General features: G+C 46.8%; 1 protein-coding gene across 2 annotated transcripts in view; it reads right to left on the reverse strand.

Moving 5' to 3' along the window:
• Positions 1–23,553, reverse strand: part of ARID1A (AT-rich interaction domain 1A) — a 72,532-nt gene extending 48,979 nt beyond the window's left edge. The window contains exon 1 of one of the 2 annotated variants that reach the window (XM_033840308.2): positions 20,054–23,553. In XM_033840308.2, coding sequence (XP_033696199.1) covers positions 20,054–21,196 — 1,143 coding nt within the window. In that variant the 5' untranslated portion in view covers positions 21,197–23,553. The remainder of the gene's footprint in view (positions 1–20,053) is intronic. The other variant, XM_033840301.2, reaches the window with a different exon arrangement.
• Positions 23,554–24,417: the final 864 nt, after the last annotated feature.

Raw genomic sequence — 24,417 nt, forward strand, 5'->3', positions numbered from 1 at the left:
GACTCCAAAGTGAGAGATACTGTTCACCAAAATGCACCACACCACATGCAGTGGCACCAGGAAAGAGAAACTTCTTAATTTTCTTGAAATAAAAGTCCAACTGAGGAAAGTTCCAGGCTTCAGTCCCAATCCAAAGATGCAGAAAGGAAGTGACTGTGTAGCAAACCAAAGGAACCAGATTTGGTACCCAAGGACCAGCAAGAACATGACTGGAGAGAGATGGACTGGGCTGCCAAAAATGTGTCCATCAGAAAGCAGAAGTCTTGACTACCACTTGTCCTGTCACCCTAAATGCCAACTAGTTGAGGCTAGTAGAAACCTAGAATATTATTTCTTACTCACTGCGCTTTCAATTTATTCCTGGCCAGATTTGTTGTATGACTTTTAATAACAACAATAAAAAAAAGCATTCCTGGCTCTTTAACCAAAAGAACCACCTAATTGATTCCCACAGTAATTAACCTGCATTTTACCTCAGAGAGCGGTAGTTAAGGAAGTCGGCACTGCTATTTATAACTCATCTCAAATTGAGGGCAGACTGCCTAAAATCTAACACATCCCAGCTGTACTCCTGTTTGAACTGGGGCCAAGGGAATTTTTTAAAGCAATCTTGGCACCGAATGAATGACACCAACAGTATGAGAGCTCGAGCGGTTGTGTTGTGGTGACGTAGCACTGGAGGTGGAATGGGAGGGGGCCAGTGTACTGTGATCCCTCTCGTGCACGCCTGCTGCTTGCTGAGTCCCAGTACAGTAAGCTGGGAACCGCCCACTGAGAGCCAAACACAGGAAAAGGCTTTTCCTGTGGAACGCCTTGAAGTGAGAAACACATGGCTAATCTGCATAAACGCGAAGCCACACCACCCCTGCCAGGAAGGTTAGTGCTCGTAATCTCTGGCCATGAAGCTGGCTGCCTGGGAGGACTTGGACTGGCGCCTGATAACCCAGAAAGAGCCGAAAGAACAGATGGGTAAGGACCCCGGCAGAAAACAGCCCCAGGTCACGTGACTCGCCACATGGCCCCGCCAGCACAAACTATTGTCTGGCTGTGGAGCTCCCATACAAAGGCACCCAGCCTTGGCTTCCTGTGATTACAGGGACAGGCGGCAGCTGTTGATCCAGTTTTCCTATGGGACGCTCCCCTACTGAGGAGCATTCCAGGGAGGGATAAATACAAACGTTAAGGCCTCTCCCAACCAACGTGCTCTCAGCTTCCCGCAAGCTCCACGTGGCCCCACACTCAGATCTGAGGAAGGACCGAGTAGATTCCATAGAGAGAACCACCCTTTGCACCCCGATACACGTGAGCTGACCAGCATAAATCATTCTCACAGTGCCCCCCTCCCCAGCCACACAGACATCTGTATCCTCATCCTGTTTTTTCTCACTCCTCCAGTACACTTCATGGCTTTGAAGACTGGTCTAGGGGCCCAACCCCAATCAAGGAAAAACTGCCCAGAAACCTGCATTTAGTTCTATCCCCAGACCCTGCCTCCTAAAATAAGGAGATTCCTTCCCTTCATTTTGTTTTGCATTTAAACAGTCATGTGCCCACTGTTTATGTGACCCAGGATAACAAGAGATTCTTCACTTCCTATTTGGCCTCACCAGAGACATCACTGATTTCCTGAAGCTATACCGATGATAAGAAAATAAAAATCTCTCATCAGATATACCAACACCTGACCCAGGAGATCAACCCACTCAGCCTATGTTTCTTATCATTCATAACCTGAGAATCACACCCCATTTTTCTACTTCACAAGAGACTGAAAACAATTCTTTCATTTTAGTTCTAGTTCATTCCAGTTCTCAACAAACTGGCCATATGCCTATGGTGAGAGAGGAATTACCAACAACTAGTTTACAACTACCACCTGAAAGAGACAGTTTTTTAAAAAATTCTTTCAACGTTCCATAAGTGTCCAAGTTGAATATAAATAAAAAACCCAAAGTCAATTAAAAGTTCTATCTACCCCATTCTGTTTACAGAAACGATTCTTGAAGATCAGGGCACATTCCCCTTTGCAGCCTTAAGTAAGAGCCCATTTCAAAGACATGGCCTGAAGCATCAAGCTGACCGAACTCCTAGGAGGGGCTGCAACCTGACAACAGACTCAGGACCTTCCAACCCACACTGTCTCTAATGTGATAGAGAACAAGACAAGATGCCTGGCTCTCTCCCTGGCTCAGAGGTATTTAGGCTACTGTGCTCCATCTTTCCAGACCAGAAAATCAGAAAAAAACTCACTAAGGGTAGAAAAAAGAGACCAAAGGGGGAAAAGTCACTGAATCTTCCACAAAACTCAAATAAATTATGAGAGCCAACCGTAATAACCACCTCGCAGCTGTCCCCCAGAAGAGGCGTGACAGAAAAACCACAACCAGGTGGCTGGCATTTCTTTATTTCTTCGCTGGGTCCTGAAAGAGCTCTTCAAATAAAGCAAGTAGAGCATTAAAGTAATAAATTCCCCAACAAATGATGAAGTTCTTCTCATCCAGAGCACTTTCATTAGCCACCTTTCAAAGAGAAAGTGCTCTTCCAAAAATGATGATCCCTTTTTCGGAAGACCAAACTTAGCTAACCAATTTCTCCCAATTTCCAATGAATTACAAAAGCCTCTAAGAAAGACACATACCTTCTTGAGAAAGAATTCTTCAGGTACTACTGAAAACCCAGGTATATAATATATAAAACAGTAAGGCCCCAAGACAATGATTAAACAAGAATGAAATGCCATTTGATAAAATTAAACATCCCCTTGTTTACAACTTTTTAATCTCAAGAGTAAGACAGCATTACAACACGATGAAAAGAGTACACTAGACTAAGAGAATGCCTGAGTTTCAATCCCAGTTCTCTGACCAACTGGGGAGAGAGGGGTAGGCACTAATCAGGCTGTACCTAACCTCTTCAGCTACACACTTGAATCCCGCCCTCTAGATTCTGAATCAGCAGCTCTGGGATGGGGCCAGGAATCTCCTCAGGCAATTCTCATGTCCAGTCTGGGAGCATTTGGGCTGCATGGCCTCCCTCCAAATCTCCTCCCATCTCCAGCACAGAATGACCCTAGAACTCAGATGCACGTTCAGCTTCCTTAGCCAACCTATGGTCTGAAGAAGGCAGTGCCTGGCCAATAGAGAAAAACTAGGAACGGACCTCAGATTCCCAAATAAGCAGCATTCTCAAAGCCAAGATTTCCCAAATTCTTATACTTAATCCCCGACTGTCTTGTTCACCTGACCACCTATTACTAACAATACTATATGCTTTACTTATTTACCTTGTTCACTGTCTGTATCCTAGACTAGAACACAAACTCCGGGAAGGTAGACATCCGTGTGTAAAACAAACTTTTCTACTTTAAAAGAGGAAAAGAAAGGGGACTGTGAAAGAGAAAGTGGAATTCTAGAGGTCTTGGCAATTCCTAACCTCTTTCATGCTGAGAGGAAATGCTTGGTTCAACACAGTTAAGTCCTAAGAGCTCTGCCTCCACAATGCCTTCAACTTCTCTGTCCCTCAGTTTCTACATCAACAGAATAGAGACGGCACTAGCAGCACCCTCAGGGTTGAATAAGTTAATACATTAAAACGAAACAAAACATTGTTCTTCAAACCAGCTGGACATGCTCCAGCCTCAGAGTCTTTGTATTCACTGATCTCTCCACCTGGAATACTCTTTCTTCTCTCAGGTATTAGTATAGCTCTCTCACATCAAATATCACTTCATTTTGGCCTCCCCTGGTGTACCCATTTAAGATTTCAATCCTGCACACTTCTTACAGTTGATCCCTGATTAACTTTGCTCCTGAGCACATATCACTAAGCATACTATATGCTAAAGTTTACTTATTTATCTTGTTTAAAGTCTATATCCTAGACTAGTATAAGCTACAAGGCTAGAATACAAGGTATGTGTCTGTGTTTGATTGCTATCTCCTCCAGCACCCAAAATGTTAGCTATTATCATCCTACACAAGTCCCAAATTTCTAAGCAATAAAGCTTAGAAACCAGACCCAGTTCTGGTCCCACACACTCAAGACCAGAAACCCAAAGTGGTCAACTAGAAGTTAACTAACAATCAAATAAATTACTTCCCTCTCTCCATACTCAATAGGAGAAAAAGCAGAATGGAGCTGAAAGCAGTTTCAAAATACCCACTTAAAAAACAAGAATACTACAGGACTTCCCTGGTGGTGCAGTGGTTAAGAATCCGCCTGCCGGGCTTCCCTGGTGGCGCAGTGGTTGAGAGGCCGCCTGCCGATGCAGGGGACACGGGTTCGTGCCCCGGTCCGGGAAGATCCCACATGCCGAGGAGCGGCTAGGTCCGTGAGCCATGGCCGCTGAGCCTGCGCATCCGGAGCCTGTGCTCCGCAACGGGAGAGGCCACAACAGTGAGAGGCCCGCGTACCGCAAAAAAGAAAAAAAAAAGAATTCACTTGCCAATGCAGGGGACATGGGTTCGAGCCCTGATCCAGGAAGATCCCACATGCCGCGGAGCAACTAAGCCTGTGTACCACAACTACTGAGCCCACGTGCCTAGAGCCTGTGCTCTGCAACAAAGAGAAGCCGCCGCAATAAGACAACTTCGGTGCACTGCAACGAAGAGTAGCCCCCATGTACAACAACGAAGACCCAATGCAGCCAAAAATAAATAAATATTTTTTAAAAATAAAGAAAACTTAAACACACACACACACTCACACACACACACACACACACACACGTTAGACACCAAAAGGGTTGACCAGTCCAGTTCTCAAGCTCTACCTACTTTCAGTCTGTTCTCCCAAAGGAATTTGTTCAATAGCTCCTTCCAAGAATCCTGACAGTAAAGCCCAACGGTTTTCAACCAGGGCAATACTAGCCCCAGAGAAGTGTTTGGAAACCAATGTACGAAAGTGCCTTTTAGGTTACCACAGCGATTCTGTGGTATTACTGACATTCATTACCTGGGGAGCAGGATGCCAAATGTCCTGCAATGCATCTCCACACAAAGAAGAGCCTCACTGAGAAATAATGGACTCTAGCCCATTACAAGTCCAGTCTGAGATGGAGAATTTCCTGTAACAATTGACCCTGGAGCAGTGATGGGAAAGGGAATCAGAACTGACTGGTACCTATCCCAAGAGCTCAACAGTACAAAGTCACCCACTAGCCAAGGTAATCATAAATAAAAATTTACTTTATGAAATAGTTGGAAAATAATTTACTGAAGGCAGTACTTCCCCAGTGCATTAATACAATTATAATTATATAGTTATTTGTGATTATTTATTTATATCTTTCCCTACTAGAAAGTACTCCATGGCATTATGAATCCTGTTGCCTGATACATTGTAGAAGCTCCTTAAGTAGCTGTTACATTACTGTAAGCAACTGCCAAATGGTAGGTAGGTACTCACAGGTTTTTCAAAAAAAGTTTTGCCACAAGATTTCTTACACTGGCAAGTCCCAACTATTGTATGCTTTAAATTAGACAATATTTCAGTAACAGGACCGGACAATTAAGTGAGCTAAAAAAAAAAGTTCTTATCCTGAAAATTCTTGAGAAATGGGGCATATGATCAAAGTCCAAGAAAACCTGATGGTATACAAGGAAAACAGGTTGGTATACTGCCTTCCAGTATATGCTTAATAATTAAAAACTTAACAAAATACAGACCTGACTACCCACACGAGGTGTTATGGGTTGACATCAGAAAAAAGTATTTCCTCCCACAAACCATCCTTTGGTGCTTCTACTAGGGAACGGACCTTATTGTGGATGGACCGCAGCCCAACTGAGCAGGTTAAGAATGAAGCACTAAGTAGGTTTAGACATTTTCTTCCCTACCTATTTGTTATTTATCAGGAATTGATATGGTACGCTTAAGGGATACATGGAGAGGCAAGGGGCACATAGCCTTTCAAACAGAGCTTTACCCAGGAGAGTATATATCAACTTTTCAGTAAAGACAACACTTCTAAATCACACCTAGTTCTTTTGACCTAGTTTCTAAAATACTACTCCCTCTTCCATATGTTAAATTGCTTTACAGATAACTGCTCAAAAATAGACAAAAAAGGCAAAGGCAAAAACTGCTTCTAGCCAGAAAACTTCAAGGCCTCCTTGCCTTCTCCTTTAAAAAGCTCTCTTTTCCCCCGTTCCTTTTACTTTATCGGTAACTCCAGACTTGGTCTGGCATGGGTCATATAAAAAGGTTCTAAATTTCTCTAAGTGCACAGTTTTACATTCTGCCCAAGTTTTTCCTTCTATACTAAAAAAGGTATCTGTGACATCACTTAGCTGTAGGAACTTGATTCACATGCAGTAGGGGAATCTGTTTGCCATCATGCTTTGATTGTAATCAATCCAATCAAGTACTATATTTTGATAAAGACACTGAGAAGCAGCAGCCATGGCACTTTCATTAATTCCTAGGGCTGCCCTGGACCACTTTCCAAAAATGCCAGCCTTTCCCTTGGTCCCCCTATGTCCACTATAACAAGCACAATAAAATAAGTTAAAGAACGGCCAAGGGCACAGCCTACCTTATTAAGATTACAGATGCTTCCAAATCCTCAGGCTTTTTTAAGGTCAGCAGTTCCCTGAATGAAAAGCCATAGAGTACTATAGATTCTCCTATTCTTTTCAGAGCTCCAAAAGTACATTGGTACCAACCTCCCCTCCTCTATACCACTGTCCACACAAATGTGTACTGAAGACCCTGGCTTCATCATTTATACGAGAAATGCATGAGACTAGACCAAAGTTACCAGCTGTCTTTCCTGCTATCTGTGGCCAGTATAATCAAATTGGGATGAATACTTGGCACACTAAGCTATGGAAATCTAGCTAATATTTATCCGTACCCCCCCCCCAAGTCTGTTTTGGCTCATACACTCTTTTGAGATTGCTGTGTTCACTCACCCAGACACATTTACCAAAGGGAAATTCTGTGTGCCTTGAATAAGGCAATCTCAATCTCATTTTATTTTAACCCAAAATACCATAATGAGACCACATATTGGTCACTTGAGGTTTTATGTAGGGGTTTTAAAGAAGCCAATTCAAAGCTGCACTGGGAAAGCAGAAGATTCAAATCACAGACTAGAAAGAAAAACAAGAATGTTACAAATCTGTCTTAGACCAACAGAACCCCCAAAACAGATTAAGGAGGGCTAAGAAAGTCTCCAGACCAAAGACAATAAGGTGAGAAAAGAGAAGAGGGAGAGATCATCTAGGAAACTTCTGTTTCTTAGTTTATTAGACAAAGACACGTCCTGCCTCTAGTTAGCCAGGCCATTCCAACAGAGGTAAGCAGATACCAGGAATCTTCACTGAAACAATGTTGATCTGAAAGTGGTATAAGTTGATTCTCCGGTTCCCTCAAGACATTTTGTCAGCTCTGGTGTGTTAAAGCTACTGAAGTCTCCATGTGCTTTGCATTCTACTAACAGAGTTAGAAACCAAAGGAGAGAATGAAAAAGGAAAAAAACAAGAACAGAGAGAAAATAAAGCTGAATGGCAGAGGGATGATAAAGTGAGTCTAGAACACAAAAACACACACACGGAACATATGACTACCAGAGTATTGTCTGTACATACAAATATCAAATCACAGATCAAACTGTCAGCATACTGCCTCCTGGAAGCCTCTGCCTTCATCGCAGCCAGGTCACAGTGATCACAGCTTCCCTTCTCAGGCAGGAGGGAAAAGAGGTCTGGTACAGGAAACATGTTTTTAATGGGAAGGATTCAGAAACCACATCAGGTTTTCAGAAAGCCTCCATGAACTACAACACTGGTTCTCCACTTGGTCTTTGCATTATTAATGTTTATTATCTAACCATTTCTGTAACTTCCATCTCTGTGCCAAGCACAATCCTTATTAAGTCATACAACTAGGGACAGGTTTTGGCTCAAATGTCCATTCCTCAAAGAGACCTCATCCACTTCAGAGATGGGGTAACTTGTCAGGAGTCTTCTTAGAGGGTTTATTTACTAGGACTTCACAACAAGGGACACAAGGAAAGGAATCACAGCAAAACTCAAGGTGGCCACTGGGGCACTGAGGGGTGGGGGATGAGAGACAGAGGGAAGTCATTAAGAATGGTCTACTCAGAGACCACCAGATTCTCAGATCAGCGGGCCATCAACGAGCAGAAAGGATATCATGGCATTTAATTAAGGTTTCAAATACTAGCCTCTGAGGAGCATTTTCAAGAACGACTTTTTTGGGCAGTTTTGTCAACTGGTCATACTTGGAGGCCACCACCCTAAAATGAGCTTTTCCACCTTCATCAAACCAGAACCATCCTCATGCTACGCCACCAAAGAGCTAAAAGAGAAACGGAGGGCAGGGAGTCCCCAGGTCCTATAAACAAACAGAGTGTGTCATTACTGCATAGAAGATCCATCTCAGAAGTATTTTCTTTCTTCTCCCCCAACCCCTAGCACTTTTAACCTTTTCTCCAACCAATAACACACTTTCAACATCATGGGAAGGGCAGATACATCTGAAACATTAGCCTTTGGTATAATGTGGAAGAAGCCCCTCAGGTATTTCAGATATATTCTGTAGCCTAGTTGAGCATAAATCCAGTAGTTCTCAAACTTGAGTGTGCGTTATAGTGGCCTGGAGGTCTTGTTAAAACATACTGCCAGAGTTTTGGATTCAGTACGTCTGGATGAGTATTTGTATTTCTAAACAGGGCCCAGGTAAAAATGCTATGGGCCCAGGTAAAAACTATGGGATAGCTTTTAATTCAGCACAGACTAATGCTGTCTGTCTTTAACCATTCAATTCTATCCCCCTCTCAAGCAGGGGCCTCTACCAACTAGGAGCTGTGTTCGAATTTTATTGGATAACAAGTAATACTTACATATATGTTATTTAACGTTTACTACAGCTGCAAGTAGATATTTTTCCTTATCATACAGTTGAGGATACAGATTCAGAGAAGTGACTTGCCTGAAGTCACACAGCCTAAGGGAACTTTAAACCTCACTTTTAGAGCTGACTGACATGAAACTGTGTGAGGCACTTAACCTTTACGTGTTCACTTCCCTGAAGTGGAAAATTAAGACAATAATCCTCATCTCTCCAGGGAGTGCTCCAAGTTCTAGAAAGTAAAATCACTCTGCAAATATTTTCATAATGCAAGTTACTCTCATTTAGGTCAAAGTGAAGGGCTCTATCTTTGAGCCTGAATCCTACCTCTATCCCCACTCTCAAAGAGAAAAGGGCCTAAGGACCAAATCCTGCCAATTCTTACCATCGGGATCATACAGACATTCATCAAAAACCTAAATAAAATTCTAAATGGAAGAGATGGATGGGACAGAAATCTGGGCATAATGTCAAACTGTAACTAAAGGCTTTTCAGTCTTTCACCCCATTTAAGAGTTCTAGGGACTTCCTTCGTGGTCCAGTGGCCAAGAATCTGAGCTCCCAATGCAGGGGGCCCGGGTTCCATCCCTGGTCGGGGAACTAGATCCCACATGCACGCTGCAACTAAAGATCTCACATGCCGCAATGAAGACCTGGCACAGCCTAAATAAATAAATAGTTTTTTTTAAAAAAAAGAGTTCTAGATTATTGCAAAAAATAATGTCCCAACAAGGTCTAGTGCTTGAATAATTTATTTTGGAGAAGCAAACTTAGTATTTTATAATGTTACACAGCTCTGGAGAATCAGACAAACCTTGATTCAAACCTAAACTCTACCTTTTACTAGTTTTTTGTCCTAGGGCGAATTTCTCATTCTTACTCTACTTCCTCATCTGTAAAGTGGGAGGAATAACTCTAGAACCCACCTCTCATGATTGTGAAGATTAAATAAAGAAATTCATGGAGAGACCCAAGCATAGTGCTTGGCACATAGCAAGTACTCAACTACATGGTAATTACCATTAATATTCACCCCCAACACACCATCACTTGAAAACAGGGAACTCAGTGAGGTCCCTGGCCTACCCCTGGCCCAGGACAAAGTTGTGGACAAACTACCTATAGAATTGATCCCCAAATCCTTATTAATATCTTTGGCAGCCCAGATTCCTAAACAGGTAAAAAGTTAGAAGTCTGGAAACGAAAGGCAGGTTATCCAAATGTGAATCAAGAGTTTCACACTCCTAAACTAATGCCATGAAACTCCATCACCTTCCAACCAGAACAGAATCTTGTCCAAAAGGCAAGAGAGAAAGCCATCTGTATTCACCAGAAAAGATGTAGTAACAAAGAGCAACCAATTCCCAGCATTCTGCTCAGGTGATTTGTTCTCTAAGAACAACAGAAAGCTGTAATAAGGTCTACCCAAGAGAGAGGGGAAATCACTGGGCAAGAAGAGCCCAAAGACATATCTGTTTCCTCTTAAAGGAAGTACCCAGCACGATGTAGCCTTTAATCCTCTACCACGTGGCTGAACTCACACTCTTCTTAAAGTCAAAGTACACCAGGCACCAGTCAGTTGAGAATAAACAGCTGGACCCAGATGCACTCATGCAAGTTGTGACCTCAAGGAAAACAGGAGGCAAAATAAAGACACTAAGCACACAGCAAATGGGTTTTCAAATATCACACCAATCCCTAAACTCCCCTGCTGCCGTCATGCTGGTGCTAGATCTTGAGGGGGGAGTTCCTTTTAACAGAGACGTCTATAAACAAGCAAGCTGAAAGCTAACAAGTTTAAGAGGGAAAAGCATACAAGAATCTTGGCTGCTGGTGATGAGCCACAAAAAAATCATGAACGTGCCAGTGCCAAGGGAGGAGGAAGTCTAATACCTAACATTGCAGACTTACGAACCCAGAAGCAATGAAGCCATAAGGAAGCCCAAATGCAAAAGAGAAAAAAAAAAGCACATGGCACATTTCCTCTTCATATTCAAGCAGCACTCTGGGCCTGCAGAGCGCATAGCCCAGTGCCCAAAGCCCCTTAGTATTTCATACCAACATTAACTTCCTGGAGGACGACAAAAATCTGTCCTGGATTACTGAGTGATTTCTAATATGTACCATAACCAACACTAAGTCAACATTTTAGGGATCAAATTTCCTACTCTGCAGCATGTTGGAATGCATTCTTGGCATTAGACTTCTTCCCACTGCAGTCCACCCTTAGAAAATGCAGAAGCCACTGGGAAATACAGACTCAACCTGTCCCAAGACCATCTTCTAGTATGCACAAATGACTAACAAAAATAAAAGTTCACTCAGATGTCCCTTCAAATTCAATAAATACTAATGCCATCCATTTAAATAGGGGGAAGAGCAAGTTCAGGGAAGAATACTCAAGGCAGTTAAGTCAACATTCACCCCAACTTGGATTCTTAAAACCTGGACTGACTAAGGAGTTCATCTCAAGCCCCTACACACTTGCGGGAACCACTGTGCCCAATTCTGAGTTACTGGAAACTCACTTTCACAAAATGCCAGAATGGCAAGGTAAAGATGGTGGAAGAGATATTTCCAAACTAGAATCTGTATTCAAGACTCCATATCTTTATACTGGAACAGTGTAACCTACCCTCCTCTTCCAGGTGGAAGCACTGTAGTAGCCTGGTACTGGACACTCCATGCGTCTTCAGTTGTTAAGCATCCACTTACCATTTGAAAAGTGCCAGAAATCACATGTGATCCAATCACACATGGACTAGCAGGTAAAGAGAAACCAAAATCACTACATTTCAGAGGCTCCCATAAGGAATAAGCATGTGTTTGCAGCATTTATGAGCTTCTTGGCCACAGCCAACCTAATCAAAAACAATATTAAAGGCCATTTCTGTGAACAGATGGGCAAACTGCATATGTGCAGGCTTACCCACCCAAAAACCCTCAATATAAGGTCTGATCCAAGCAACTCAGCTTGAGCACAGCTCCCAAACCTTCAGAAACAGCAGCAGCCTGAGTCCAGACAGGTACCTCATGGCTCCTGTTTTAAGAAAGGTCAATTAACTTTGCCGAAAAAGAAAAAACTCAGGCTCTCTAACCAAAGTTCAACGACTATCACTGTAGAGTTGTCCAGGGCACACAACTCTGAAGGTGACACAAACTTCCAAACCCAAAATTACTACAAGAGAGCCTCTGAACTAGCCAAGAACTTGGCAGGTTGTACTAAAGGCCCCACATAACCACAGGAACCACTAAGACCCTGAAACCACTCTCTTTCATGGAACTGGTTACAGTCCAAATTCTCAAAGTCACCAGAATCAGACAACTACAGGTCTGGGGATGGATGTGTAACTTAAATTCTATAAAGCCCATGAAACTCAGAGTAGCATTATGAAAAAGCAAATTAATATTTTAACTTTCCCCTTCTTGGACATTTAACTTCACAAATCACTGCCTCTGGAAAGCTGTCCCAGGTTTACTCTGCCCAAATGTGATTGCTCCTTATTCTCAGATTCCTTCAGCCCATACACTGAGTTTGGTCTGTATCCATTTGTAAAACCCTGCTTTGCAAGTTTTCCAAATGTGTACACATAAGCATGTTTCCCAAGAAAACTAAATTCTTCTGAAGCAGATATTGCCTCTATCTTTTAAGTCCCTCCCTAGTATCTAGTAGGTATGTTCACAAAGAGCTACATCCCACCCCCATTTGAATCTCCAGACCCCCCTGAGCTAGAAATCATGCTCTCAGCAACAAGCCTGAAGTTCTAATACCCTCCCTACCACCATACTGGGGAAAGGCCTGGGCAATCAATGTCAGTGTCAATCCAAGTTTTTGTATCTTGTTTTAAAACAAGCTGATAGCCTTTGGTAAGTTAGCTGAACCGAACTAAAAATTATGGTCAGGGCCATAATTACATTCATACTCCCTACTACTATGCTGAGTCAAAAAGGCACTTCCAGGACTCTGGTCTAAAAAACACTTCTTGTGAAGAACACTGGTGTCAGAGTCAGTGGATTACATTTAAAAAGAGACTTTGAGAAAGTAAATCCGGTCATCTCACAAGGCTACCAAGGGAGAGTACGATAGGCAACAGATAAAACACTTCTAAAATACCTCCTCCTCCATAAAAAGAATGTTTCACCAGAAGAACCAGAAACGTTTTTAATCCTAAAATGGCAATTTTAAAAACAAAGATTGAATCTACTCACATAACCCTTCAGGCAGGACTTAGCGAGTCCGCAAACACTGTAATGACCCAGGAACCTGGGGCATTAATTTTAATATAAAAATAAGTGATGGGGCTTCCCTGGTGGCACAGTGGTTGAGAGTCCGCCTGCCGATGCAGGGGACACGGGTTCATGCCCCGGTCCGGGAGGATCCCACATGCCGCGGAGCAGCTGGGTCTGTGAGCCATGGCCGCTGAGCCTGCGCTCTGCAGCGGGAGAGGCCACAGCAGTGAGAGGCCCGCGTACCGCAAACAAAAACAAAAACAAGAACAAACAAACAAAAAACAAGTGATGCACAGGAGTCAAGTAAAAGCTATATAAATTAAACCCAGCCCGGGCTTCCCTGATGGCACAGTGGTTAAAAATTGCCTGCCAATGCAGGAGGGGACACGCGTTCGAGCCCTGGTCCAGGAAGATCCCACTAAGCCTGGTGCAACTAAGCCCGTGAGCCACAACTACTGAGCCCACGTGCCACAACTACTGAAGCCCGTGCGCCTAGAGCCCATGCTCCCTAACAAGAGAAGCCACCACGGTGAGAAGCCCGCGCACCACAATGAAGAGTAGCCCCCTCTCACCACAACTAGAGAAAGCCCACACACAGCAACGGAGACCCAATGCAGCCAAAAATTAATTAATTAATTAATTAAAAAAAAAATTAAACCTGGCCCTTGGAGGAGTGGGCTTATAATCCTGCGAGCCAAAGCAGAACAGAGGCTGAGGACAGCACTGAAGTAGTAGTATCTTTTTTTTCCTTTTTGGTATTCCAAAAATGCAAACCCAACCCTAAAAACATCTCACCAAACTACAGAAACGTTCTGAAAGAACAATGCTTTAAATTTAAAACTCACAGTCTCATAAAGCAAGCTTTAGGAGCACACTTAGTTCACTAACTGAAACTTAGGACCTTCTTTCCAAACTTCTGTTTATTTTCACTCTGAAACTGCAACTGATTTTAAACAGGGCTCCACGTGCCCTGAACTCAGCATGGAGCCAGAACCAGGGAGGTTTCTCTTCCAGGGCATCATCTTTTCACTTCAAACCTCTTTTACATCATTTCTTCTCAACTCCATGCTCTCCACCCCCACCTCTACCCTCCAGCATTACCCTCTCTTCCCTACCCCCAAGTCTTTTTCTCCAATGTTATTTTATTCCACCACGTGAGAAGAAACTAGCATTATCTTTGCTTGAACACTGTTTATTAATTTGCCTGTCAAACATTCTATAGAGCCGTTTACATCTTACTATAGAAACCTCCTGGGTACATATTGACAGCTCAGCAAGTATTTACACAAAGCTCTGAAACACTTGGCTCCTTCAGAGAGAAGAAGCTGCTGTGTCAAGCAAAGAATTATCAAACACCTTTCCCTCTACCTTTTTCCCTCTTTCATAAAGGGAAGCTTCCTTCTAGCACACCTCTAAGATGCCTAAATTACACTTTTTAACTACTAAACCAGGAGGAGAAAAATTGGAAATTCTGGTATACTGGAGAACAGCCGAATGAACAGCATTTCCAGGACCAACTGCAAACCACACAACATAGTTTTAAAAAAACAACAGGGGTATGAGAAATGGCAATACACCTATGAAGCTGACCCTGAGACGCTTAGCTTTTCCTGTTCCTGTTCCAGTCTCAGGAACTTTTGCTCCTCTCTCAGCAAAACTTACAGGGCAAGTTCAGGCACTCAGATTACAACCAACTGCCCAAACCAGACCTAGACCTGCCCAAACACCAGAAGAGTCTGGAGAGCTTAATACTACCTCTCCCCACCTTCCTATCCACCCCCAACCAAAGAAACAGTGTTAATGCTGAATTTATGAATATCCACTCCTCACCCCCTCCCTAATCTACCCAAAATCCCCTCATGGAGATTCTGAAGGAACTATTTTTCAAGTCTTGCTCTAATGAACTCTAATTTTTCAATTACTGTTTAGTGTATTAATACCACCAGCCAGGTGGAATGACTAATGACAACCAGATTAACAGTCTCAAAGCAAAACAATCTGGTAGGGCTTTTTCTGTGAAGGGCCACAGACCACAGTGGCACCCAACTATTTAGAGCTTGTTCCTGTAAGTCCTCAAGAGAAAACAGACTTGAATTCCTTGAGCCCAGGGAAAGAAAGATGGTCTCAGGATCCCTGTTGAAAAAGGTACAGGAAGGAGCTGCCCTCCTAACAAGCCAGGTATGGAAGCACAGACAGATGTGTAGCATCAGAGAAGGTTATGCAGTTCACCAGCTTCGCTTTACCAGCGAAGAGAAAATGAAACAGAGAAGGCAAATGCCCTGCCCAAAGTCACACAGCTTAATCCAGAGCTGCATGTGGAACCAAAGCTCCTCTTCCTTCTGAGTCCTGCACTCTTTACTGCTCACTACTATACCACACACAACTCGATGCACATCAGTAATGATAATGACCAATCTAAACAGGGAAAAACCCAGAAATGAAAGCCAAGGGAATCAGGACTCCATTTCAGAGACCAAGGTATCATCCCATCTCACTGGCAGGAAAGAACTATTTAGTGCCAATTTATTTTGAATGCCATATTTTAGCCATATTTGCATGCTTCAGTTGCTTCTAGAATTTGGGGATTTGAAGCCAATCAATACAAACTTTTGGGGGATGGGAATGGGAAAAGACCCTGACCATTACTTTGTTAGCTTATTTCCACGTTTTAAAAAAGGTTCACTGGGCTTCCCTGATGGCGCAATGGCTGAGAGTCCGCCTGCCTATTTAGAGGACACGGGTTCGTGCCCCGGTCTGGGAAGATCCCACATGCCGCGGAGCGGCTGGGCCCGTGAGCCATGGCCACTGAGCCTGCGCGTCTGGAGCCTGTGCTCCGCAACGGGAGAGGCCACAGCAGTGAGAGGCCCGCGTACCGCCAAAAAAAAAAAAAAAAAAAAAAAGGTTCACTGGGACTTCCCTGGGGCGCAGTCGTTAAGAATCTGCCTGCCGATGCAGGAGACATAGCTTCAATCCCTGGTCCAGGAAGATCCCACATGCCATGGGGCAACCAAGCCTGTGAGCCAGAACTACCGAGCCTGCGCTCTAGAGCCCGCGTGCTGCAACTACTGAAGCCCGAGCACCTAGAGCGTGTGCTCCACAGCAAGAGAAGCCACTGAAATGAGAAGCCCACACACCGCAAGGAAGTGTAGCCCCTGCTTGCCGCAACTAGAGAAAGCCCGTACGCAGACCAACGCAGCCATAAATATATACATACATACATACAATAAGGTTCGCTAACTTTGCAAAAGAGTGACTGTAGACTTCACACCCTACAAGAGTCAATCTAACATATGAATATTTAATGCAATCCAAATCATCTTGTTACAGCAGGTGCCACTTGTCATGGTTACTCTGTGCCACACACAAGGGAAGGAACCTTAAAAAATCCCCACAGGGCCCAATACAAAGAAGCCAGCCTTGGTCCTGACTGCTTTCTCTCTTCTCTCACCATCATCCCAACCTTCATCAGCCCAGTTCTCTCATGGAAAGCAGAGAAACATGAAGCCCTCACAACTAAGTGCCGTCTCAGTGTGGTTTTCCTGATCCCTCCTACTTGAGAGAGCTCCAAGAGTCCTGTGTTTCAGCCAGCCCAGAATTTCTGCCAGTAGGCATTCCCATAAGCCCAGGATTCCTGTATTTGTTTCCCAGGAGTCGGAAATATCATTTGATATTTCCATAGCAGGAACTAACAGCCAAGCTTCTACAATCAAATCCACCTTGATCCTGGACTACATATTCTATTGGATTTTTTACTTTGATGAGCGTAGTCTACCAGCTCAAGGTACTACAGCTAAAAAAAAAAGCTTTACACGAGGTTCAAGAACATAGGTGACTGAAAAGTATTTCATCAGTAGCAGGATTCAACACCTTGAGATACAATACTACTTATGGAAAGGCATAAAGGAAAAGTTTGTTTGATGGGATCCAACCAGCTCCTGTGAAAAAGACAGAGCCACAATACACACACATACCTAATCTTTACTCCATAAAGATTCAGAGTCAAATGAACATTACCACCTTAACTCTGTTAATCAAGTCCCTGCAAAAAACTTTTTTTTAACATCTTTATTACAGTATAATTGCTTTACAATGGTGTGTTAGTTTCTGCCTTATAACAAAGTGAAACACTTGCAAAAAACTCTTAATTCAAGACGGAGTTAGGGAAAGAAGAGAACAAACCAAGATCTTATTATTTAAGAATGCTTAAGAATAGGCATCATGGTCTGACAAGTAGTTTATCCTTAAGTAGCAAAAAGGAATTCAGAACGAAATCTACCCACCTACAACCTTCATCTAGATGACACACCTGAAACAACCCACAAAACTGGAAGTTGCACTGTCTCTTCTACAAGTGAATGCTCACCAGCCCATGCTCTGGGTCTCAGGAGAACAGGCAACTGAACTGAAATCCGACAGAAATCTATGTTGTGTGAAGTGCTAGGCCTGTTAATGTTAAAAGGGAATAAGAAAATTCGCACAAAGGCAGCACAGACAAGCTTCCAAACAGGGACTGTATCTACTTTCCTACCATTTATCCAGAACAGAACATAGTGCCTAGTACATAGAAAGTGCTCAGATATTTGTTTAATGACTGAAAAACAGTAATTACTATACGGCAAAAATTGGTTTTACCAAAAAAAAAAAAAGAATTTGCTTGAATATCCCCAAGCTGAAAGAATTCAAATTAATTTTTGTTTTTAAATGAGCCTTGACTTACCCCAAATTATTTCATCTAACGGTTTAAGAATAGTAAATTACTTAGCCTCCTTTCCCCCTCACCCCCAAAAGGGAAAAAATGAGGGGAAAGAGATAAACTACAGAATGACCCAGAGAGAAGATGTTCTAAGACAAAATTTCTCCTCCAGACACTAGGAATCTAATTTAAAATTCCCCTATTTCTTACCCAGATGTAGAACATCATGGAAGACACGGAGTCAAGGCACAGACCTCTAAACCTGCTACCTGACATAAATATTTTCAAAATTCCCAGCTCAACGTAAGGGTAGAAAAGCAGTTCTAAGATGGGGAGGGAATACATCTAATTAGGCCGCCGAAGTGAACAAAATGTGAACAAAATCTCATAGGACAAAGGTACAACTGGGTACTGCTGGGAGAGGGGCAGACATGAAGGAAGACTTTTTTCTGCTTTGAAAAGATAGATGACTCCAAAGAATACCCAATATTCGTGGCCAAAGCACTGAAGACAGAACATGATGAAGAGGAAGAGCAAAATAAAACAGAATACATAAAAACACACCTAAAAGTTGTAATTTCTAAGCAAGTCTTAAGTATCATTGTAGGTCATATCTTTGTTATCTTGGAAGACAGAAATAAATGGAACTTAAAATGCAAAGAAAAAAACTGGTTGACCTCTATTTCAAAGCTGTAAAATGAATGATGACAAAATAGAAAACTAGGCTTTTTGATATTTCCAGGAACAAATGATAAATTTCACCAACCAAGCCTTTAAGAAACAGCCCCTCTCAAGATCAAAAAAGATGTCCTTCCCTTTAAATTGATCTGCTCTCCCCAAGTTCAATTAACAAAAGAAAGTGTTAACATGTAAACAAATAATGAGGCCAGCCTTCCTTAAAACAGAACACCTAAATATGAAATTCTCTTTCAGAAAGCTTTCAGTTCTCAAAGTTTTTTCCTACCCCCTCTGATAAAGATCCCATATTTGCCACTCAATAAAAAGGTCAGTAAAATAATTTCAGTTCTGCAAAGCGAACAGGGTCAAAATTACTCAAGACAAACGCATCTTCAGAGCCATCAAAGAAGTCATTTATACCATCAGGAAAGTCACAAAACCAAAACAAACAGCAAACCCATTGTAGAGAAAAACTCAGCTACTGTTCTGACAACACAGAATCTATTTCAGTCTGCATAAAACATAACAAGCAAAATAAATCCAAGGTACAAGCAAAATGCCACTGCCTCCTCTTTTGTTTCGGGCACAATGTAACAAGGGCAGCCTGTCTGGGACTCTGCTCCTGCTGATACAGTATTGCTGCTTAAACCTCCCTCCTCAAGGTCACAGCCAATTTCAGCTCTGGAATAAAAAGCAGATAGTGGCAGCGATGGTTTGGGTTATCACTGGCAGAAAAGCAGAGTGTAAAAGTTTATGAGCTCATCAGGATTGTTGTACCATTACATCAGAGGCAATTATAAATGGCCAAGAGCAGGAGATGGGGAGCCAATCAGATCACAGATAGGATGTCAACCTAAGACCAACTGTCTCCTGGCTTTGACAGAAGGATTTTACCTCCATAATTCAAATCCCAAACCAAAGCAATCTGCACTTACTACTCCAATCACTCAGCTGTTTACCAGCACTTCCAGGGAGAAGCCCAGGCCACTGGGCCGACGGAGACTAAGGCAGGAGACGGCCCGGGCTGCCCTGGGTGGACCGCAGCCGGCCTCTAGCTGCTCCCAAGCAGGCCCCTGCCCTCCCTCGAGGTCCCCCCGAGCCCGAGGGGCCCCTCCTTGGAAACACAGATGGGGACCGGCCTAGAAGAAGGTGGGCGGTGGGGGGAGGAGCAGAGAGGAGCGGCAGGTGAGCAAATAACTGTTCACTCAACTCCAGACCTGCTAGCACTGCCTATACCCCTAACCTGACCCCCCAGCACCCCGTCACCCCGGGCCGGGCCCTTTCCCGCACACTCTGCTTCGCACCCCCTGGAAGACTCCCAGAGCTGGAAGGGACCAGGGTAGAGGGAGAAGGGGAGCAGACACCTCAGGGAAAGCCCCACACAAAGGCTGAAAGAGGGAAAGAGAGTAAGGCAGACAGGCAGCCATTTTAAGAAGGAAGAGCGAGACAATGGCAGCTCCCCAGCAGTGGGGGCCCCGGACTGGGGGTAGCCCACGGCTGTGGCCTGCTCCCCGCCGCCGCCCCCCACTCCCAGGACCCCGCTCGCCCCAGCCCCCTCCCCACTCAGCCGTGTACCTGCGGGGTCCGGGCGAGCGGCTGACCCCCGCCGCCGCTGCTCCCGGGGCTCATGGGCGCGTGGTGGCTCCTTTGTTGGGCTCCTCCCGAGGCGGCCGCCGCCGCCGCAGCAGCAGCAGCAGCAGCAGCAGCCCCCCAGCACTGCGAGGCCATGTCCGCCGGGCCCTTGCCGGCGCCCCCGTCCTGGGGCCCGCCGCCGTAGTCGCCCCCGGGGTAGCCCTGGTAGCCCCGGGCCGAGCTGGGCGACGTGAGCAGTTGGTTGAGGGTGGGGGTGGCGGTGGGCTGAGGGGTTCCCCCTCCGGCCGCTGTGGGGCCGCCTCCCCCCATGGCCCCGAAGCGCTGCTGAGCGAAGGACGAAGACGACGAGGAGGCGGAGGCGCTGGAGGAGGGAGGCGGCTTGGAGCCGGCGGCCGCCGCCGCGCCGGACCCCGGAGTGCCACCTCTCGGGGAGCTCAGCGCGTAGGCCTGGGGGGGCGGGGGGTAGGCGCTGCGGTTGGGGTAGTAGGAGTTGTACTGGTGGTTGGGGAAGCCGTGGTCGTGCGAGTTCTGCTGGGGCCCCGCGTAGGGCTCCAGGCCCCCGCCGCCGCCGCCGCTCTGCAGCGCTGCCAGGCCAGGGCTTTGTTGTCCGCCATGTTGTTGGTGGAAGACGGCGGCCGCCGCGGCGGCGACGGCAGACGGGCTCCGGCCGTAGGGTTGCCCGAAGCCGTAGGCTGGGGGCGGCAAGGCGGCCGCGGCTGAGTGAGGAGGCGCCCCCACCCCGTCGCTGCTGCCGCCACCACCGCCGCCGGGCGGCTCCGTGAGGTTATTGTTCAGGGCGGGCCTAGGGCCCGCGTTCCCGTTCGAGTTCTTCAGGTCCGGCTCCGCGCCGGGCCCGCCACCGCCGCCGGCTCCGCCGCCGCCGCCACCCCCATTGCTCTCAGCCCCGTCCTGCAGCTCTTTTCCCAGTGGCTGCGGCGGCCCCACGGCGGGGCCCTCGCTTTCCTGCCCGGCGGCTGCCTTCATTTCCCCGCGCTCGGCCGCTACCGCCGCCGCCTCGCCCCCCGCCTCCTCCCGCTGCTGCTGCTCCGCTTTCTTCAGCTCCGAGGGCGGCGGCGGCGGGTTGCCCAGGCTGCTGGCGGCGGCGGGGGCGACCTGCGCGGCCATGATCCCCGCTGTCTCGTCCGCGGAGAGACCCGGCCCTGTCTTCGTCTTCTTTCCCCCTCCCACCCCGCCCCGGGGCCGAATCCCCCGGGCTGCCCTCCCCACTCGCCCGGGCGGGCCTCGCGGGGCTCCGCTGCTGCGCTGCGCTCGCTCGCTCCTCTCCCCCCCGCCCCGCCGGCTCAGGCTCCGGGCTGGCGGCGGCGGAGGAGGAGGAGGCGGCGGCGGCCGAGGCGCCGGCGGCTCAGCTGCTCCCGGCTCTGTAGGCTCGGGACCCGGCTCTCCCGGCTCATTCCCCCCAAGCCCTTGCCTGGGAATGAGGGGGGCGGTGGAGGCTCCGCTCCCCAGGGCCTGGCCCCGCTGTGACTCTCCGCTTTCTGCTGCCGGAGAAAGGAGGAGGGAGGGAGGGAGGCAGGCGAGGGGGAGGGGGCGGGGAGGGAGGGAGGGAGGGAGGGAGCGGGGGGAGGGGGACCCGGGACGGGCGGGCTGGAGGGCGCGCGGCAGCAGCCCAGGCGCCGGGAGGTAGAGTCGGAGCGTAGGCCGGGCCGGGCGCCCTGCCTCCCCTCCCCGGCCGCGGCGCGGGCTGAGGTTGCTGCGCGGCAGCGGGCGAGCGGGCGGGCGGGCGGCCGGACTGAGCGGCTAGAGCGCCCCACTCTCCTCCGAGTCCCCCTCACTCCGACACGAGGCTCAGCACTGCCATTTTACCCAGCGCCGTCGCGGCCGCCTGGCAAACCCGGAGCGGAGCGCGGAGCGGGCGCAGGCCGTGGAACGGACTCGCTCCCGTCCCTTCACAAAGGAGGAGGGGAGAGAACCAGCCGCGGCGGCGGCAGGCCCTCTGCCGCTTTCGCTCGGCAGCGCCGCCGCCGAAGGCTTCGGGGAAAACCCGGCCCGGAACTCGCGCCTCTCCGGAGCCTGCGCCGCCTCCCTCCTGGCGTTCCTACCCAGGTCGGTCCCCTCCAGGCCGCGCGTAGGGGAGCGGGCAACCGTGAAGTTTACTTGGGGCTGCAAAATTGGCCTGAGCCCGAGACCGCGGCCGCCTCGGCCCAGGCCTGACCCCCTGGCAGCGGGCCTGGTCTCTTGGCTGCTACTTAGCACCTCTACAGCACTTTTCTTCTTCAAAACCTTTTACAAACCCGCTCCAAAGAACCAGCTGAGCCTTACAGTTTATCCCCTTTGCAAGCTGCATGGAATGACAGATCATTGTTTTAGACTTTCCGTTTTCCCACTCCTCTGCCCTCATTAGCCAGTCCTCACAAGGCCCTGGGGGCATGAGGTCTATTATCTCCATTTTACAGAATCAAGACAGAGTGTAGGGGACTGCCCTGTCACTTAAAGTCAGAGCAGAGGAGGGTGGCTTTAAAAAGCAGAGTCCCCACAGCTGCCCCTAACTACTTAGCATTAAAAACAAACAAAAAACAGTGGTCACGGGCTTCCCTGGTGGCACACTGGTTAAGAATCCGCCTGCCAATGCAGGGGACACAGGTTTGAGCCCTGACCAGGCAAGATCCCACATGCCGCGGAGCAGCTACACCCGTGAGCCACAACTACTGAAGCCCGCGTGCCTAGAACCCGTGCTCCACAACAGGAGAAGCCACAGCAATGAGAAGCCCGCGCACTGCAACGAAGAGTAGCCCCCACTCACGGCAACTAGAGAAAGCCCGTGCTCAGCAACGAAGATCCAATGCAGACAAAAATTTTTAAATTAATTAATTTAAAAAAAAAAACAGTGGTCAAGTTGTGCCATATTCAACAATGTGATCAGAATGGGTTTGAGATCAAAGCTGGTCATCTCAACACTGACTTAAAATAGTCACCACTGAAGCTACTTTGAGGGCATATGACAGCCTTCTAGCGGGAGAACACAAGCCCCACCTTTGCCCACAATGACCAAGAGCCCCAGTCTCCAAAGACAGTACCTGTAAAACTGTAAACAGATCACAGAAGAGGCTTCAGGGACTGGAGGAACCTAAGTGTTCAAAGAAACCACTGCAGAAGAGGGATGACCAAATGGAGGAAACTATTTTCGCCTTAAAGAGAGAAAAGGTGCAGTCTAAGAGGTCACTTAGAAAACAGATGCAACCCAAATTTGTTTTCTGTCCTACACTGTAAAGAATCATCAAAGTTTACCATTATATTCTAAGAGATGCTGATAGAGCTGCAGGCATACATAGAAAATTCTAGATCCACAGGCCCCACCGAATCCCAGCAGCAGCCTTTTCCTCCTCTGGCTGACTTGGAATGCTCTGACATGACAGGCTACAAAAGCCAGAGGGGATTCCAGCTCCTCACCAAGCCCAAGGCTGCCTTGGGAGAGGCCAAGCCAGCTAGTCACTAGACACCAGAGCCTTTTCCCCCCTTAGATTCTGTAAATGGAGACTTCATGGCCACAGAACCATTACCTTAGAACTTCCAGATTCTGCAGGCCCCTGGAGTTTTGGCCATGCCACTGGTCACTGTGAATAATTCCGAAAACCTGAACTCATTCTTACCCCCAAGAAAACCTAAGAGCATCTTACACTAAAAAAGCAAAAACTTCCTACTGGTGTTTTCTTTCCCCCCAAGCCAAGAACCAAACCGGCCTACCAGGATCTGACTGACTGGAATGGACCAGTGCCCTCCTTTCACTCACAGTCCTCAGGGGCAACAACTCGCCCGGTGCATTAGGTCCTAGAAACCAGATTATAGGCTGCCTCTTAAATGGACTTGGCTATTTAATCAACTGCCTCTGAGCTGGCAAACAGTCCTGAGTCCTGCACACAAATGAGGAATTTTTTACATGCAATTACCCTGCCATTTCCTTCAGAGGTGGAGTATAATGAGAAACCTGGAGCCCAGTGACAATCTGGAAGCCAGAATGAATTTGTCTCCAGAGGAAGCCCTCATCCCCTTTCTTCAATGGCTGTGAAATTTGGAAAGTGCCAAAATCCCTGTCCGACACGTGGGCAGGCTGTTTTGAAAACAGCCACCATTTTTGTCTAGCAATAAAGTGCGCGAAAAATCTCTCCACCTGGGTTGGAGGAGGTAGTAATGTCGGATTTCTCCTTTCCCACTTTTTTTTTTTTAATCTCAAATCCTTTAGGGTCCTCTTCCACCCCTACCCTTACAGCCCCACATCACTATCCCGAGTTGACGGGAACTTTCTTAGAAACTGGCCCATCAGCTTTCCCTAGGGGTAATGGCTGCGGGAAAGGGGGGAGGGGAGGAACAGGGCACGTGGCCGGCCCAAG

This window comes from Tursiops truncatus, chromosome 1, assembly GCF_011762595.2.
Source record: "Tursiops truncatus isolate mTurTru1 chromosome 1, mTurTru1.mat.Y, whole genome shotgun sequence".
Classification (NCBI taxonomy): domain Eukaryota; kingdom Metazoa; phylum Chordata; class Mammalia; order Artiodactyla; family Delphinidae; genus Tursiops; species Tursiops truncatus.